We start from the raw sequence: 19,597 nt of genomic DNA, 5'->3' as shown, positions 1-19,597 counted from the left end.
GCAAAATAATAGCTAACATTCGTTGATCAGTAAATATGTGCTAGGAACTCATCTAAAGGCTTTTCATATAGTAACTCATGTAAAGACATAAGCAAACAAAAGACTCACAGGAAAGATTGCTCAATGTCTTGTTTCTTACCATCATCAAAAGTGTCGACCAGTTGACTGGGATTGATTTCCGCTCCGCCAATCAGAATGTTGTCTAGTGCCCACTGAGCACGCTCTACCCCGGAGACCACAAGTCCATTGCTGATCACAAAAGGCTGCCACCAGCGAAGTCGAGTTGTGTTGGTGAGGGCATCCTCGGGGAGAAGGATGTAGTCGTGTCTGACAGAAATGTACTTCTGATAATCCATCTCATGGAGCAAAGTCCAAGTAATTCCTGTAAAGCAAATACACCAAAAAAGTAACATATCTGGAAAAAACACCACAAACCACCAGTATACTGCAGTTACCGTAAATTTCCCAAAGAAATCTTCAGCCAGGTAATGAGAACTGATTTCACTGACTTTAATGTAAGTGTTCCCCACTTATACATATTGTTTCAAAATGAGGCTGATGATATAAGGGGAAGGGTATTTAGAAATACTTGGCCACAAATAGAAACACTTAAGTAAAAATTATATACTTTCTGCTTCTAAAATTTTGTTCTCGATTCCTATATGCATTATTTCTCATAAATAATGAGAAACACCCATGTTCTGCATGTTTCTGGACAAGAACTCCTAGTATTTTTAAATATAGCTATTATAATTCTATGCAATTTGTGATTTGTTGGACGAATGAAGCTTCTGTCATCAACTGATAAGAGAGTAGGTGGAATGTTTACATTACTTAAGAAAACACTTTTTGAATACCCTAAAATACTTCAGGGTCATCTATTTATCTGCCAGTTATTAAGAATGATACCCATCTGCTAAAGCTGATTTTCTAAAGACCTCATGGTACTACTGGCCTGGTTTCAGCTACTTCAAAATAATGAAACAGAACCTTGTTAAAATCGTGTGTCACAGACTCAGGAATTGACTCTCTTTTTTACAACTAATGACGTTTTCTTGTAGCTCTTCTATAGCATTTATTACATGCTTGTTCACACAAAAGCTTTTTAAAACATTTTAAAATGTTTTTTTTTAATTAATTAATTTATTTATTTATTTTTGGCTGTGTTGGGTCTTCGTTTCTGTGCGAGGGCTTTCTCTAGTTGCGGCAAGCGGGGCCCACTCTTCATTGCGGTGCGCGGGCCTCTCACTATCGCGGCCTCTCTTGTTGCGGAGCACAGGCTCCAGACGCGCAGGCTCAGTAATTGTGGCTCACGGGCCCAGCTGCTCCGCGGCATGTGGGATCTTCCCAGACCAGGGCTCGAACCCGTGTCCCCTGCATTGGCAGGCAGATTCTCAACCACTGCGCCACCAGGGAAGCCCCTAAAATGTTTTTAAAATTATCTTTTACTTGGAAGACCAGGCAAAAATTTATCTCTTAATTGTATCATTCATAATCAAGCTTCAGCCAAGCATAGTGATTATTTTCTTTATTCATAAAGTTTGGAGTTTATTTTTTTTAATTTGATTTCTCTCTTGTCCCTTTTTTGGGTAGATTTTGTATAACACAGAAGTCACACATATATAGAACGTGTAATGCAACTAAGGTCTGTAGCTTTCTCTTTGTGGCTTTCACTATTTGCACTGCCAGGTCAGCAAAGCTTTGCAGGGACTTTGCTGAGGGGCACTGGATGGAATGTTGCAATCTGCTCCAGGGCGTGGCTTTCACCCCCAAACGTGCCTCCATCAGTAGAGTAGTCTAACAGCACGCCTTCCTTCCGGCAGATGGGTCGATGGCAGGAGGTCATGTTATTCTCACTACCGATGCGCCCCCAGTATTGCAGGAATCTGAATGCAAGCACATATTATCTGTCAGAACAGTTAATTAGAACAAATCGTCTACTCAAGTCCTGGATAACAGCTTCTTCCACACATGCATTCTGGTTTGGGGGCCAATTTGCTAAGTTGTGACAAAAATAACAAAAATTTGACTTACTTTGCCCCTCTGAGATCTAAATCTTGGGTAATAGCTTGTCTCACTGTGGATCCCCCGAAATAGAGTGCAGTGTCCTCTGCAAGAATCCCACACTCAGTACAAGTACTTCCACCTTCCAAGGACATCCATAAATCAGGCTTGATTTCTTCACTGTCAAAGCGTTCCTTCAGGAAAGTCTGGAAAAAATTAAGTGGCATGTGTTTAAAAATAACAATTTTAAAGAATAATTATGGAATAGTTAAGACAACACAGAATTACATCTTGGACTTGAAAAAAATTAGAGCTGATTTCAAATGCTTTTCCAAAAGATATTAAAAGAAACCCAACAGGACACATCCACAGTATTCTTTTCCACCATATATTGAAGATCATTTAAACTGGTTAAATAATGTTTAATAATTGGAATTTAAAATCTAGAATCTTAAAATAAAACAATTGTAAAGTTGAGTATAGTAATACTCCTACTGGTAAAACGTTACTTAAGCATGTACTCTCAAAATATACTTATTTATTTATGTATTATATAAAAATACTTTTGTACTTTATTATGATTCTATGAAACACGAACAAGAATTGAAAATTTAAAGGAGTAAGACAAAATAAAACAGATGTTTTAGCACTTTTCCCCCCAATATTCCCTGATTGATTGTCTCGTTCTCCCCGGGAGTACGTGCCCCCCACCAATTGGAGACTGATTTAGGAATCCAGAACCCTTAAACCTAATACATATTTTTAAAGTTTCCATACAAAGGATTTATTTACTGGGGGCCCCAAAGAATGTGGTTATAAATTATTAGTCTCACTCTTAAGTTGGTTCTTGATGCACGGTCCGCAATGCGAGTACATGCTTCCTTCAGGGGCTTTAACATTACCTTCAGAATGTGAGTCAAGTAGCAGTTTGGCCCAGAGTATCCCGGATCACAGATGCACTGTTCCTTTAAGCAGTCCCCATGGCCTCTGCAGTTGTCCAAGCATTCAGGGCCCAGGTAGAAATTGTCAATTGCCCACTGCGTATCTGAGTGCTTCTGATAGAACCTAAACCTTACTGGACTATTGCCAACACAAAAGCAAAGGAGTGAAGAACAAAAGCTAACTTTACTCAGGTCCGTTTCCCTGCGTGTATATTCAGTAGTCAAGAGAAAAAACATTTAAATCATTCTGACAAGATGAAATGGGTTAATAAAAGATGTTTTCAGAGTACCACTATCTTTCTAGAAATGGAAGTTTAAAGCCAATTCAATTTACATTTTAAAATACGTGAGTAAACTTGTAAAAAAAAAACCCCACCAAAACCACAGTGGAATCTCTATTTCAAGCAAAAGGAACATTTAAAAATGCAAATCCATAACTATCATAAATCAGGTGGCTTATGAACTGGAGTCCAGTGGCTGCGAAACAATTTCGATTCATTAATCGTATTCCCGAAATTGTACAGAAGGTGAATCAATCCTTTGATAGAGCCTTGTCAGCATACACACGGCCCTCAGGTGGTTGGGAAACAGCAACTTCTGAATGCCCCAAAGATAATGAATATTCCCAGAGTAACTGTGCTAATTAGAAAACAATTTTGAAAGGGTTATATATTAAAGGAAAATTTCCCTGAGATTTCAATTTCATCATTGCACTTCTCTGTCTTCTGGGGAAAATACAAGCCTCATAATTAACCTTATATTAAAATATGCCACCCTATTTTGGTGGAAAGAGTTCACAGTGCATGAGGGAACATTCTGGGACAATGTGAATGCTCTGTATCTTGTTTCATGTGGTGGTTACACGGGTTATACAATGGGAAGAACTCACTGTGAGGAACAATTAAAATGTGTTCATTTTACTGAATGTAAATTATACCTCATTATAAAAAAGAGAGTGAAGACAGGAGGGGGAAATGAGGAAATGAGGTTGTGGTGGCTCCCCAGCATACATTTCAGCCCAGATGAGTCATATGAGATAATCGCTGTAATATAATGCCCCTCACTACTGACGGAGCCAGGAACAGGCATTCTTGAACTAATTTGTACCAATGGGATGCAAGGAGGCACTTGCTCCAGCTCTGTTAGAAAGAAAAGCGACTCTCTCTCTCTCTCCCATTGGACACAGGTAAGGATGCACTGTGCTCCAGCTTTCTGGAAGTCATCTATGTTCACGAGGGGAACCAGCCTGAAGACTGAGTGTGACATCCATGTGTGGACAGTGGAGCGAAGAGTAAGAGTAAGAGAGTAAGAAATAACAATGGCCTTGAAGACACTGTTGAGCTTGTCAATCAACCAATCCTAGAGTCCACTTATCTTTGGGTTTTTTCATTATAGATACAGTACATTTCATCTTCAATTGAGCCAAATTTAATTTTAATTTGGAGTTTTCTGTTACCTGCAGCTGAAAGTTATCCTGATTGTTTTCTAGCATGTTAATTGACTAAGCCCTTTAGATTTGTAGCAGAAAACTGTGAGTGGTCATGTAATAAATGATCTCTAAGGGACTTTTTTTTTTTTTTTTGTCATGTGTAAGCACCTTATTCAAAGACTCTATATGTTCTGGTCATATATCCTAAGTCTGTTTCACAAGAAGGTTCTTCATTTAGCCAGAAACTGTGATTCATATGGTGGAAGTATACCTGTCATCTTCTTTAATGTATCTTTTCCCTTAATTTTATAGTTGAAGGGAGATTTTTAAAAAATATATATACATTTATTTATTTGGCTGCACCAGGTCTTAGTTGCAGCATGTGGCATCTTTGGAAATTTTTTGTAATTGCCTAAATTAACTTATCCACATACTTTTCAAAAAACAGTTTAATCATCTTGGCTCACTACTGCTCCAGGCTAATTACTTTTCACTGCAGGTGCAGAACATAATGCTTTGATAAGAAAAAAATGAAACCTACCTACAAACTACATTTGTACAAATAGCATGAAGAGTTAGGATTTGTACAAATAGCATGATGAGTTAGGTTTTGTTCTTGGCTCTGTCTATCATGGATTGACAAGTCAGTAATGTGGAAAGCGTATGATGTACAGTGGACCACAATTTACAAGGTCCATAAGGTAGCATACATGTTTTCAACTGGATCCAAGGCCATCACTATTGCTCTGTCCCCATTTTCAGACAGTGAGGTATGGAAAATGGAAGGGCCTGTCAAGGCCTATCTTGACAAGTCTGAGGATTACAATTTGAGGTCTCCTTAAATTAGCTCGTCATGGAGGTCACCAGTTAGAGAACCTTTAGAGTTAGGGAGGAAGAGAGCATTTTACACACAATTACACAATACTTTCAGGCTGACCACAGTGTCCCTAAACCTACTTCTAGTGCTTAGAACTAGGCTTTATTTTAATTTTCTACTTACTTTCCGACTAAACTTTCAGGAAGTGGGTAGGTGATCCTTTTCCACCCTTTAGTTGGAAAGAATACAGATGGTTGAGAAACACTTCCAGAGCATTTTGGGTCTGCAGGTAAGCACTGAGGGACCAGATAATTCCAGCTCACACCAAAGTCAGTAGAGTACTGCACGTGAATTTGATTCTGGGTGACTTTTTCAGATACTTTACATCCAACAGAGATCTAACAAACGGAAATGCAAGATTATTAAGGTATTAAAACCATATTACATGTTTCTGCTCTAAAGACTTGGTAGCAAGAAAGTTGCTGATCACTTGACAGACAACCACATCTGTCCTGTATTTTCAGGTTCATTATTTGCTCTGCTGATAGACGGCGGAGTTGACATGGTTGCCCAAGGTGACAAATTATAGAAAGTGCCACATATATTGTGCAGGGAGTTTGGAGAGAAGCTGAAATCTGTGCTTCTGCCATGGCTGGCTGATTGCCTTGGTAGGCCTGGGTCTACTCTTACAAATTGTTGTTTGTTGTGCTAATGGTCTGGCACTTCTATTTGGTAGAATGCTCGACCAAGAAGGATTACTAACAGCTTTACCAAGTTTACTGTTTTGTTATACAATTTATGACTCTCAATAAATCACTTTCAACTACAAGTAAGATGCAATGAAGTAATTACAGAAGGTACTTTCGATCCTAACCCTTTGTTGATGGAGATAGTCATAATGCAACATTTGTTGCTAATACAGTGGGATTGAGGTAGACAGAATAAATTGATTGAAATAAAATCTTGGCCAAAATTGATGTTGGCATTAATGCTAATCATGCCTTTGTCTTCTATAATTTTCTTTCTCCAGAAACACTGAAATGCTTTTGTAAAGAAAGTAGGTATAAAAAAAAAAGTAGGTATAACAGCAATAGCTTTAATCTTCTCTTAAAGGAAAAAAATTGCCTAAATCATATAATGATTTAAACTCAGGGAACTGAAATCGGTATCCTACATTTTATTTATCAATATTTTGCTCTATCAGTATTTAATCCCAGACAGAAACACATTTACTCTTATGTAAGTTTCATCTTGAAATAGTTCAAAAATAAAATACTTTTAATCATTAAGTTATATATAGTTGGGATGTATTGATATATTATCTTAATATTAAATTTCATTTTTCAAAGTATATATCAAGTCAGTAAAATATTGTATGATCATTGTCTCCACAATTTGTTTCATTTTTATATTGCTGGTGTATGGCTATTTATGTAATTGAGGTCATCACATTTTCACCTTGAATTGCATGATCCAGCCTTCAGTGGGGGTCAGGTCATGGGTCACTGCATACACTTCTCTTCCATCGTGACTACCACAAATCATGACACCATCAGGGGAGTCACAGAATCTTTCTACTGTACAATCATCATGGAATAGCCAGTGCTCATTTACTTAAACAAAGAAAAACAAAAATTTTATGACAGATTTATGACAAAAATACTTTGAAACAAATTTTCACTTTAGGCAAGATCTAGAATTATTTTAAGTAGAAATCTCTCTTATTACATACCACCCATAGACACAACACCAATGTAAGCACATCGTTTTAGGAACATGGATACTGAGAGATTGAGATATATCAAGTATCCAATACTAGCTAAGTCTACATTTAGAAAGAAAGAGTGTATTGTATGTGTCACAGATGAAAAGCAAAGGAAAACGTATACCCATTTCTTTTTCTGACAGGTGTTTAACTTTTTAGGCAGAATCTAAAGAAGGAAGAAGATTTTTAGTAACATGATAGCCAAGTGAGTTAGCTATTTCTACTCAAATTTTGGTAGTATCTTCTGGGCAATTAAAAAAATTGTAATAGTAAAACTCATAGAACCAGAGAGTAGAATAGTGGAAGGGGGAAATGGGGACTTGTCAGTCAAAGGGCACAAAGTTTCAGTAATGCAAGGCGAATAAGTTCAGGAGATCTACTGTACAACATGGGGCCTATAGTTAACAATTCTGCATTTCATACTTAAAAATTTGCTAAGAGAGATCTTAATGTTAAGTGCTCTTACCATAACAGAAAAATCAATATTAAAAAAGAGGGGGGGGGGCAGGAGGAAACTTTTGGAGGTGATTGATAAACTTATGGCCTTTATTGTGGTGATGGTTTCATGGGTGAACACTTATCTCCAAACTCATCAAATTGTATACATTAAATATCTAAAGCTTTTTGTACATCAATTACACCTCAATAAAGTGATTTTTTAAAAAAAGCTTCTAGGAGTCTAAGGAAAATTTAAGCAGCAAGGTTATGATCTGATCAGTGCAGAATAATCCTATTGTCCCTCTCTCGCAAACACACACACACACACACGTGTGCATGCACGTGTGCACACATTCGTGTCCGTCACAATTCCCTTTCCCTTTCAGAAGAGGTGTTTTAACATAATGATTTTATCCCAGAAAGGTTAGAAATTAAACATATCTGTAAATTTCATCTAATTCATGATACACTTTGATTTCATAGGTCCAACGTTTCTCTGGCAGTTTCCTGGTTAGCTCCAGCATTCACAGTGAAGATGAATGGGTGCAACTGGAGGCTTGGGTTACTGTGCAAATCACAGAGTTGGCTGGCCTCAGAAGAGTCAGAGAAGAGACCAAACAATTTAATTGTAATTGAGCCTTTACTAGTGTTGTGTCTTTTTGATTTTGTCTGAGCATAACATATGTCTGTAGAACAAGCAGTTTATCTCCAGGACTCAAATGGCTACCACAATGCCATTATCTGTTAAGTTTTCATTCCATGGGATTTGGAGCTACATTTAGTCCTACAGCACAGATACAGGACTCAAGAATCAAAAGGCACAGAAATTTGAATTCCAATAAGAATACCCTGAGTTTATTCTGGGGTACATATTTTATTTTATGCTAGAACTCTGCAATCCTGATGAAAAAGGGCTTACGTTAATCAGCTAACACCAATCTCTTCCACAATATCATAAACTACTTATATAAGTAGATATTACACTTTCTAGGAGCACTGTCTTTGCAAGACAAGCAGGAGCTTAACTGTACATCACGAATTAGTCTAAAGTAAAAATCACTATTTTAGGTACTTGAAAAACACGTATTTGCTTTTATTCGTACAGAAGTTGTACTTAAATTATTCTCTGATCATAAACTCACTTATGTAAACCATTACATAGGGAAAAATAAATGAGTACTTTAGCAAAGTTCTGAATCAGATCTATGTAAGTTTTCTCAATAACCTTCTTGAAAGAGTAAGACTACTTGGTAGTGGTGAAGAACATTTTAAGCTTTTTCTATTTAAAAGGGTGATTTTTATTAAATATCTGTGGTTATACCACTGTGCCATGTGAAATACTAATAAATGAATTAATAAGAATAATCTAAATATTCAATGTTAAAATGATAAAAATTATAATGGAATACTATACAGCTATTAAAATTTTATTTTCAAAGATACTTAAGGACAAGAGGAAATGGTAAGGATTTAATTCTAAATGAAAAAAGCAGGCTACAAATATGTATAATTTAAGACTATAATTTTGTTAAAAATACGATTATATAGAGGCATAGAAAAAAAAGACTCTAAGAAAGATATCAAAATATTGATGATGGTTACCCTCTGGGTGATTTTCATTTTCATCTTCATGATTTTCTGTATTTTCTTAATTTCACACTTTGAACATGTGTTGCTTTTAAAATAAAACACTAATAATTAATAATTAAGTATTTTAAGTTATTAAAATTCCTCACATTTCAACTGTCTTCAGCATAGATTTCATTCCTCCAGAAGGTTCTTATCAGTCTTATTATTGTAAAATACAACCAGATTGTCCTTTCTATGCAAGAGGCTAGTGCAGAGTTGGATATGGCACAGTCCCACTGTCTGATGAATCTATAGTGGTACAGTATATCTATTCGATAGCACTTGCAGTGTTGATACGATATGTGTAATTAAACATCACTACTTCACCTGAAGATACCACGTTTTATGTAGTATAACCAAGTATGTGGCATGACAAAGCCATATCCTTAATCCTTAAAAAAAGGTGACCAGAAAAGTGTCACGAAATGAAAAGAAGTCGTTAAAAATAAGAACAGCATGGAGAGATCCTTGACAGTTCACTGGGACACTGTGATACTCCTATCAGGAATGAAGAATAACAAGCATGACCTTGGACGCTTCTGAAAACATGAAATACCATCACAAACGCGTCTGACATGCTGCAAAACAAAACACTTGTCCTTGGAGAATAAAACAAATGTCCAAAAAATGTTGGCTTTCTAACCAAAATAAAAAACAAGAAACGTAGAAATGAAAATTTTTAAAAAGAAAATTACCCTGTTAATAAAATTATTGAATGCTATTTATTAAAACAAACTTGCTGGCTTGACCGAAAGAAAAGATTTAGTTACAATGTAAACCAGGAAGGTTGAGAGAAGCAAAAGGGTGACACCCTTTTCACTGTTTCTGTACCACTTGAGAATCTGTAAAAGGTTCCACATTCCACTTTTTGGAAAAGACCCAAATGGATTTTCATTTAGCATCAGTGAAAAATTTACCTGAAGTTTTGTCCTCCATAAACATGTCGAAAGCAATTCTTCCCACAGGGCCAGCGTCCGAGGGTGAACGCTCGTGCTGGGGCACTGGGGCGCTGCTGAAGGTGTCCAGCATGACGGTCCTCTGGTCGGCAGACCCTGAGATGAGGACGTTGTCAATGGCCCAGTCGTTCTGGTCCAGGCCGTCGTGTCTCGGCTGCCACCAGCGGAAACGAGTAGCAATCTCTTTAGCATCAGAGGGGAGAAGGATATTCACGAATCTGAAGAAAATGATGGTTGGGGTGGGGGGGAAAGTCTTGTCAAATGTCTCATGCGAGGAAGGGATGTGCAACCAGAGATAAGATATTCCATGTCACATGGGGGATGAGGAGAGGACGTTAGCTAAAATCGTTTTTAAAAACCACGATAAATTGTCTTAATTTTACGAAGTCTCACAAATCACTAAATTGGGGAAACAGAATGTGAACAAATTCAAGCATCCTGGAACTACCCCCTTGCTCTAACTGTCCCTGGGCAGGCCTGAGAGGGACCCTACAGTTTTCTGCTTGCCTAGAGACCCTCCAGATCGGTAGGCATAGGGTATATGCACTTTGGTAGACATAAACCAATACTGACTTTTTTTCTGCCACTCAGGGGTTGGTTTCATCTGTTTCCTTCCCCTGCCACCTTGATTTTATTCCACTCCCATGTGTACCAGAAATTTGCTTGGAATTTGGGCACTAGATTGTGGCAGGACATTTGGGTTCTCAGCCTGAGAGTACCGGGATGTATGTAATTACTTCATCAGTTGTCTGGTTTGACATCGACTTTATGCTTTATTGAAAACATTATACTTAGAAATGCTGAGTGAGAACCATGGGCTAACAAGCCGAGCAGGCTGCCCCTGACTCAGTCACCAAAGACAGACATGGAAACACATGGCTCCAGCCTCCAACATGAATCTTAACCAGCTACAAATAAGGTCAGAAATACCCCTTAATCACAATGATGCATTTAAACCCCAGGAAGATATCAAATCCCTTCGAAATGATATTCACAACTCATAAAGTCTGTTGGGGAAAATAATTTCCTGAGGTTTACTCTCCCATAAAGTCTCATCTTTTTATCCATGCTAATCTACCTCCCTTTACATTCCAGGGCTGCCTCTTCGTGTTAGCACTGCAGTTCATCCTGGGAAGACCCCTTAAGCTGAGGGCTTCAATATGACCCCTGGGTTTTCGTCTTTCACATGCAAGAGGTTTTGTTATTTTAGTTTTGCCTACACACTATCTCCTTGTTGATTTTATGCTCCCTTCTTCTTCTCTCTTTGATGTCTTCCTTGAAGTATAATGACCAGAAGAGTAGGAAGTACTCCAGATGAGGAGCAATCAAAATCCATTCAAGGCTAGGATGTTATCAGTTGGATTTCCAGTACTTGGATTTTAAATACTTTTTAAAAAATATTTATTTATTTATTTTATTTATTTGGCTGCTCTGGGTCTTAGTCACGGCATGCAGGATCTTTAGTTGTGGCATGTGGACTCTTTTTTTTTGACACCAATTGTACTTGAACATTTGTTATTTATTTATTTATTTATTTATTTTTGGCTGTGTCGGGTCTTCATTTCTGTGCGAGGGCTTTCTCTAGTTGCGGCAAGCGGGGGCCACTCTTCATCGCGGTGCGCGGGCCTCTCACTATCGCGGCCTCTCTTGTTGCGGAGCACAGGCTCCAGACGCGCAGGCTCAGTAGTTGTGGCTCATGGGCCTAGTTGCTCCGCGGCATGTGGGATCTTCCCAGACCAGGGCTCGAACCCGTTTTCCCCTGCATTAGCAGGCAGATTCTCAACCACTGCGCCACCAGGGAAGCCCCGGCATGTGGACTCTTAGTTATGGCATGTGGGATCTAGTTCCCTGACCAGGGATCGAACCTGGGCCCCCTGCATTGGGAGTGCAGAGTCTTAGCCACTGGACCATCAGCGAGGTCCCTTAAATACTATTTTTGATTATGTCCCTCATTTTGTGCACCTTTTGGGCCATGATAACCCAATGGATCTTGGTCTTAGGCAAGGGAAGTGTAGATTGTGAATCCCAGACCCTCACCTGTGTAGTAACTGGCAGTTTGGAGACCATGAGTCTTTAGGTAAATAATCTTTTCCAAAGTTCATTTCCTCATGCATCTCAGTTTTGAAGCTCACCCGTGCCCCTCCCTTCCCTCTTTTTTTGTATGCTCACCTTGTAAGATCTTTCTATAATTTTTCTCCTTTGAATTGGCATGTTCAATTAACATTTTTAAAAGTATTAAATAATATCAGAAATCTATCCGTTCCTGGAGGGACACACAATCACACTTCTTTATCCAGAGCAACAATCTTTTATCTTCATTTCTCTTTCCTGATAAATCCTTGACCACATTTTAAAAACCTTTGGAGTGGAAATTTATCCAAGGCTGCTGAAAAGTGTAAATAAATTATGACCACTGTTCCTACGTTGGTGAATTTGTCTCTCCTTCAGAGAACTAAAGTGGATTAGACAGTTATAATTTTACCCTACAGAAACATAACTTCCTTCTCCCTGTATATTATGCTGTTAAAGTGTTCAGGAACTCATATGTGAGAGTCATTATAACTTTCTCCATAAACAGTTTACTTGCCTTGCCTACTATCTCCTACTAATAGGTGAGTACATTTTTTTGCACTATTACACTGTGTACCACTTAGTTTCTATCTGGAATCCTTTATTGGTGTCCAACTTTAATGCAAGTGCAGTATTTAAAACTTTTGCTTATGGCAGAGACTGCTGGCATTTCCTCAATTGCCATATTCCCCATTCTTCCTTCATATTAGCAGCCTATCTTTTTAGCGAGGCGAATAATCACCCAGAATAAAGACACCATGTCCAGACTGCCTTGCATCTGGGTGTGTCTCTGTGACTAAGTTCTGGCTATTAGAATGTGAAAGGAAGTGTGGACAACTGTTAGGAAGTGTCCTTAAAGAGAGACAGCACACTGCTCTTGCCCCATCCTCCTGCCTGCAGGCTGGAATGTGGGTCCTCTCAGACCATGAGATGCAGGTCAAGCACTGAGTGTGGCAGAAGTACCAGGTAGAAGGAACCTGGGTCTCTGGTCCTGGTGGAGCCGCTGTAGCAGCTCTGGGTTACTTCCTTCTGGATCTAACTTACATAAGAGAGGAATAAACACCTTTTAAGTTATTTTAGGTTTTCTGTAATTCACAGCTGAACATATTCTTGACTGATACGTTGAATTTAAATGATCATTTACAAGATTCTTGATTGCTTTTATTTTACATAATTTTTAGCTTGTACCTGGTTTGCCATGCACTGAGGGATAATCTATGTTTCTCCTTTTATTTATTCTGTTTCTTGACTGGGCTGCAATCACTCCTCCCCTCCTCTCCTTTCTCCTCCCCTCCCCTCTGCTCTGCTCTCCTCCAACCTTCTCTCCTTCTCTCTTTCTCTCCTATATCACCTTCCTCTTCCCTATTCTCCTCCTCCTACTTTAATAAATATGTTCTTTCCCTTTTTAACAACCTGTGGACTTTTCTAATCAGCCACAATTGTTTTTTGCCCTTCAAGAGTATATTCTTAAAAATGACCCATACATTGTGTTTCGTCAGGGTTTTTCAATAAGGAATTTAAAAATAGACTCTAGGCTTCTTAAGGATATTTACATTTTGTGTTTACTTTCTAGCCCCCAATTCTCTAAAATGGAGTGAACACTATATAAACAAACAAATAAATTAGTTTTCTGTTTCCACTTTCCAAAAATGCTGTTGAAATTAATTATCATATATTCATTAATTTATATGAGTTTTTACAGTGGGTCTATTCATTATTGGCATTGTGATTGTGTATTTTATCTTATTTGCGGATTCACAAACTAGTTTTTTTTGAAATAAAAACCCCAAACCAGCTGTTTATCTAGCTCAGAAACCTTGTCTTCGTGTTGGTCTCAGAGGCGTCCTCTACTGGTGAGTGTGGTCCAGGTCCCCCGTGGTCCCTGTGATGGATTGCTGGCAGGCCTTACCAAGCATCTTTGCTCAACACACTAGTTATAAGAGATAAAATAGAATACAAACCCAGGTTTACTGTACTGGTCATAGAAGATTTCCATTAGCAGGTTCCAGGTAATGCCTCCATTGACAGAATATTCCAAGAGAACACCTTGGTTACGGTTGTTTGGTGTGATCAGGCATCCATACATGAAGTAAAATTGGATAAACTCAGAATTAGTGAGGTTTAGATCCACTGTGACCAACAGCCGACTGCAACCCTAAGGAAAAGAAGCAGAATGCAACAACACGGTGATAAGGAATCGTCATTACATGTTCTAGGTATTCTCTGGCTTCCATCCTTTCTTTTGCAATACAAGTCACACAGTATTGCAATAATGATTTTCTTATCTCTCCTATTATACTAACTCCTAGTATGGCCTTTAGCACACAGTAGGTACACAGCAAATATATGCTGAACTTTGAAATTTCAGTATTAGAATTTACTTACAAAGCGCAATGTATTCTAAAGAGATTCTCTTCTATTTTCTTCTAAGCAATAGGAGAGCTGAAATTAAAGTAACTATTCTATATTTTTATTAAATTATTTCTAGCTATTTATAGGTATCTTTTAGATTTTTAAAAAGGCATCAGCTATTAACAAAATAGTACACTGAGATGACTACTTTAATATGAAATTTAAAACTGATGTCCAAAAATGTAATACAACTTAATTATAATTAGCGATATTAGTTGTAAGCTTTTTAAACTTTTATAGTTGATTTTAATGTTTTCTATATTAATTCATTAACATAGTCATTTCTTAGTTGAACCTATGAAGAAAACTAGGCCTCTGAGAGTTCCATCTAAGCTAGGAGGAGTACTGTGAACACTGCATTCTTAATCACTGTTGATGATTATAAAAATCCAACATAATGTATGTCCTCTTGCTACTCTTGGGCTAAAATACTAGTATACTTCATTGGCGCAAACGTAAACTCTAAGGTAGGACGTGGTAGGGCAGTAAAGAACTGAGAGTGAATTTGTAATTTTTAAAAATTAAATTGCCTGTAAAGGGTATTTAATTATAGTATTGGAGAAATTCTACTTTTAAACAAGTCATCTGGGGCAGCAATGCATAATGACTATAAAATTTCTCAAAGCAATTTTCTAACATTGCTGTTATCATTCACAAAATAATCTGCTATAAATACACATGTCTAGTAATTACTAACAATTACTCTTTCTTGGATAATTTACATAAGGGATTAATTATTGTTAATAAATTCAGGAAACTGAAGCTCATTTTCCAGATTTTTGGCCCCCTAAATCCCAACTCTGTTGCAAGCTCAGGAATTTTCAATTAGAGCATCATTCAGGTGGAAGACCCTCACACATTGTGCAAGCTCTCTATCCCAGGGTGGAAATTCATTTAAGTCCTTTTTAAATGTGTACTTAAATATGCCTGTGCTGACACTACCCTGCATAATTAAATTGTCGCAACTGATTTGTGATAGGAAAGTGTTGAAAATAATTAGCATTTTCTGATTTGTAGAAAGTTGTGAGTTCACATCAGGGTTGTGCATTTAGAGTGTCTAACTCTGCATCTTGATTTGCCAATTAAACTTCAAAAGAGACTCGATTTTTTTGGGGGGGAACTCAGAGGATGCAGAAATGAATAAACAGCAGCCAAACACTAACCCCACTGAAATGGAGAGCCATTCCCGAAGCCACAGCTCCACACACAGTACTTAATTTCCCTCCATTCACAGTCAGCCAGTTCTGGTTGGATGGGGCCCGATTGAAGTTGTCTTTGAGTTGGGTTGGAAGGGAGGTCTGGGGCTCATCACAGTACAGGCCACCCCACTGCTCGTCACAGCTGGGAGTGGAGAAAGAGAAAAGAAAAGTCAACATCAAACAAAGCCCCTGCAAGTGTTCTCTCAAATCAGCGAAGCCAACTCCTTTTCCTAGTCCAAGATGATGAAAGGTTAGTTATCTTCACAGAGCTTGCTGGAATTCATCTGCTCTCCTTAACAGTGCTTTAGGTTAGAAATAAGCTGTGAATTAACGGCCTCTAGGCTTTCCTAAAGTAGTGACTTGGGCTTACAGGTGGAGAGAGAAGCAATTTGAAAGAATTTACTAAAGCCCTGTCCCTGCATGACACAGCTCTGGATGGCTGATAAGTAATTGCAGCTACCAAAGTAAACTGGTTGGTCCTAATAATTTATGAAACTGGTCTTTTTAATAGAGGCTTTGAGCCAATCAGGAATCCAAGAGGCCATGTTCCAAATAGCAGAGGGTACTTTGGATAGCATCTGCCATCTTTGACCACAGAAGTGAATTCCCTGTTCAATGTTGGAGGAAATATGAATATAGGACTGGGAGGCTCCGGGATCTCAGAGGTCATGCTGGATATGGGCTAGAATCATTAATCAAAGGAAAGACTCCCCAGGTGTACAGGGATTAGTGGAGAAGGAACTGAATTCTCTATCAGCATTTTCATTCATAGTACCCCATCGAACAGCAGAGTCTTTGAAAATAAAGCACAGAGCCCCGTAGTACACAACACACACACACACACACACACACACACACACAACACACACACTCTCTCTCTCTCTTTATTTAGATCCTTCCAAAGATACTAAGGCTCTCTGAGTAAAATTGTAGGTCTCTCCATCAAATACACCTGGCAAATTGATCAGGCATTTATATACTTCCTTATGCAAATACCACAGGAATACCATTCAAACCACAAGTAAGGCATATCACTACATACATTCAGACCTAAGTGAGAAAAATACTTATGATGTATTATTTTCAGTCAGAACATACTGAATTCCTGAACTTCTTCTAATGTCTTTTTCAAGGCTCAGGTGTATCACAGAAACATAGAAGAAAATAAAACAAGTCAATTATAACTCAGCCTTCTCCCTACAAGATAGCTATTGTTCAGTTCCTAATATCTAAGCAAGAACAAAGATAGCCATAAACTCCATAGTTAGCTCAAGGTCAGATTTCAGGAAAAATGTATCAATATAAGCTAAGGCAGCTTGGAAGTGATTAAAAAACCAGTTTCAGAAAAATCTCCTGGCCGGAATGTGAGTCAGGAACTTTCTGTAAAAGGAAGAAAAAAACCTACTTACACACAGTTTCCTTGGATGCACCTTCCATGGCCACTGCACATATCTGTGCAGCCATCCCCGATATAGACATTATCTATTGCCCACGTCTGCTGCTTGTCAAAAGGAGCTGGTTGATGCCAACGGAAACGAGTGGCTTGGGACCTTTGGAGAAAAAGATAATTATAATGAAGGATGTGGTGGACAAGAGAACGTGTTCTGGTATGTTTGAACAAGTGCATGGAGGAGTGTTACACAAATGCACGTACATCCTCACTTGTGTTCCAAAAAATGTATTCATTATGGCCAATTCTTTGCCAAACTTTGATTAAGAAAACCAAACCAAACTGAACTGCAATAGCTTGAGAACATACTGGGTTGGCCGAAAAGTTCATTCTTTTTTTTCCATAAGATGGCTCTAGTACCGCTTAGTTGTCTTTAACTTCATTTGAAACAATTTTGTTAGATTGTACTGTGACAGCTGTCGTATCAGCGTGGCAGAAGGTAGTGGAACAAAACGGTGAACACGTTGTTCAATAAAGTTCTTGGTGAAAATAAAAAAATGTGTCTTTTATTTTTACTTAAAAGCTGAAGGGAATTTTTGGCCAACCCAATATTTTAGGCCAATGAGCTTTCTGAGCCTTGTAAAAACAGACTAAAACAGATACTAAAACTAATGCTAAAATCAGTAGCCTCATGGGACCAGTGAGCCCTGAATTTTGTGTGGAGATCATTGTGGAGGGACAACAGGGCTGCTGCCAAGTTGTATTTGCATTTTAGGAAAAGATGTTTGTCCTTGAGCAGCCATAACTCCTCTGCATTTGAGTCGGGGAGAGGATTTCAACTCCTACGTGCTCCCTAAGGCCAGACCCTTTTGTGCAGGAGGCACACTGGTCAGCATTTATGAGGACTTCTCACAATGAGAGCCTTAGGAAGACTGGGGGTGTGTATCAGAAGGATCAGGGAAACCCTAGATAAGATAATTGGACAGAGAAGAGAGAGGATAGTAAGACCAGACTTATTTTATATTGATTTAAATGCAATGTAAATAAAACCCAAACAGAGCTTCTCCCATTCTGGAGAATATATATTTGCTCATTTGCACAGCTTGGGGGAGAGTCTTGTTCATAAGGACAAATAAACTTATGTGCTTAGGGACACTAGATGGCAGTAAAATCCAAACAATGCCTGAGGCTCAAGTGAGCTTGAACATTCAAAGACCTTGGAGGAAATAATTAGCCAAAGCAACTCTTGTTTTATGCATTTATATACTTTTCTCATTAAGAGATATGCTAACCACTTGACTGAAAGATACCTGTTTTAGGCAGGACCAAAGACCAAATACCAGCAAGGATTTAAAATTTTCCAATTGAACACATTTATATTAAGTTTAGAAAATAGAAAAGAAACAACAGAACTCAAATCTTCACTCTGAAAATAAATCATTCAGTTTGATATTTGTTTACTGAGCATCTATGCACTCATTTCTCCATAACCTGTCTTGCTCGCCAGCTCCCATCTGTTCGTCTCAGCAGAGAAACGTCTACCTAATACCCTCCTGTCACTTCCTATTGCATTTAACTTCAATCCCAAGCTCCTCCTTGGCCCACAAGGCTCTGCCAGAGCTGAACCCTCTCCTCTAGTCCCTCAGCCTCACTTCTGGAGCCCTGCTCCTCCTCTCAGCTCCTGAAGCTCCTCAAACTCTTTCCTGGCTTCTGCTGGCATGTTTTTCCTTTCTGCCTGGTTAACCTCTGTGTGTCCTTCAGGTCTCAGAGGAAATGTGAGGTCCTCATAGAGAAATATTCTTTCAGATCCCTTTAAAAACTACATTTCTTCCATAGCAAATGGTTCTTTTCCTTTCATAGTATTTATCACATCTGTAGTCATATATTTATTGGCATATGTATTTCTTAAATGTCTGTCTCTTCCTCAGAAAAGTTGTAAGGGAGCAGAGTTAATCTCTTTCTGTTTAATATTATACACTCAGTGTACAGCACCTAGCCCTTAGTAGGTGCTCTAAGGTGCAGGGAGCTGGTATTCTCAGAGTAAGTAATATGAAGATGCCCCCGCTGTGGTTGTGTAACTCAGTGCTCTGCTCACCAGTTAATTTTTAATGACTAAGTTTATTAATAGCTATGCCTGTTACATGCAGCAACATCTCATAAATAACATAGTGGAATATCATATTTTCCATAGCACATCATTACTTGGCTTTTAATAACAAGTCAACACTTACATATTTATTCTGTCTTTTAGACTATATGTTTCTGAATGGCAGGAAATATCTCTGTATTCCTTCAAGGAATATTGTTTTATATCTTCAGTGTGCATAGATAGTGGGCAAGTAATAAGATTTCCTTGTTCCCCTAATATTTTATATATGCTCCATTACCTTTAAAATTTTTTAAAATTGAAGTATAGTTGATATACAATGTTTCACGTGTACAGCAAAGTGATTCAGTTTATATACATATATTCAGTTTTATATATCTATATATATCTATCTATATCTATATCTATATCTATATCTATATCTATATATATATATATTG

General features: G+C 38.1%; 1 protein-coding gene across 1 annotated transcript in view; it reads right to left on the bottom strand.

Moving 5' to 3' along the window:
* Nucleotides 1–19,597, bottom strand: part of RELN (reelin) — a 523,882-nt gene that overhangs the window by 22,231 nt on the left and 482,054 nt on the right. Inside the window, exons 47-56 of the mRNA XM_068549918.1 lie at nt 17,070–17,210; nt 15,625–15,802; nt 14,011–14,204; nt 9,941–10,197; nt 6,650–6,804; nt 5,375–5,589; nt 2,907–3,084; nt 2,035–2,210; nt 1,780–1,886; nt 140–382 (exon numbers count right to left, since the gene is read on the bottom strand). Of these exons, the coding sequence (XP_068406019.1) occupies nt 140–382; nt 1,780–1,886; nt 2,035–2,210; nt 2,907–3,084; nt 5,375–5,589; nt 6,650–6,804; nt 9,941–10,197; nt 14,011–14,204; nt 15,625–15,802; nt 17,070–17,210 (1,844 nt within the window). The remainder of the gene's footprint in view (nt 1–139; nt 383–1,779; nt 1,887–2,034; nt 2,211–2,906; nt 3,085–5,374; nt 5,590–6,649; nt 6,805–9,940; nt 10,198–14,010; nt 14,205–15,624; nt 15,803–17,069; nt 17,211–19,597) is intronic.

Source organism: Eschrichtius robustus, chromosome 8 (assembly GCF_028021215.1).
Source record: "Eschrichtius robustus isolate mEscRob2 chromosome 8, mEscRob2.pri, whole genome shotgun sequence".
Classification (NCBI taxonomy): Eukaryota; Metazoa; Chordata; class Mammalia; order Artiodactyla; family Eschrichtiidae; genus Eschrichtius; species Eschrichtius robustus.
Note: the sequence above shows the minus strand (reverse complement) of the source record. Positions and strands in the feature narration are given on the sequence as shown.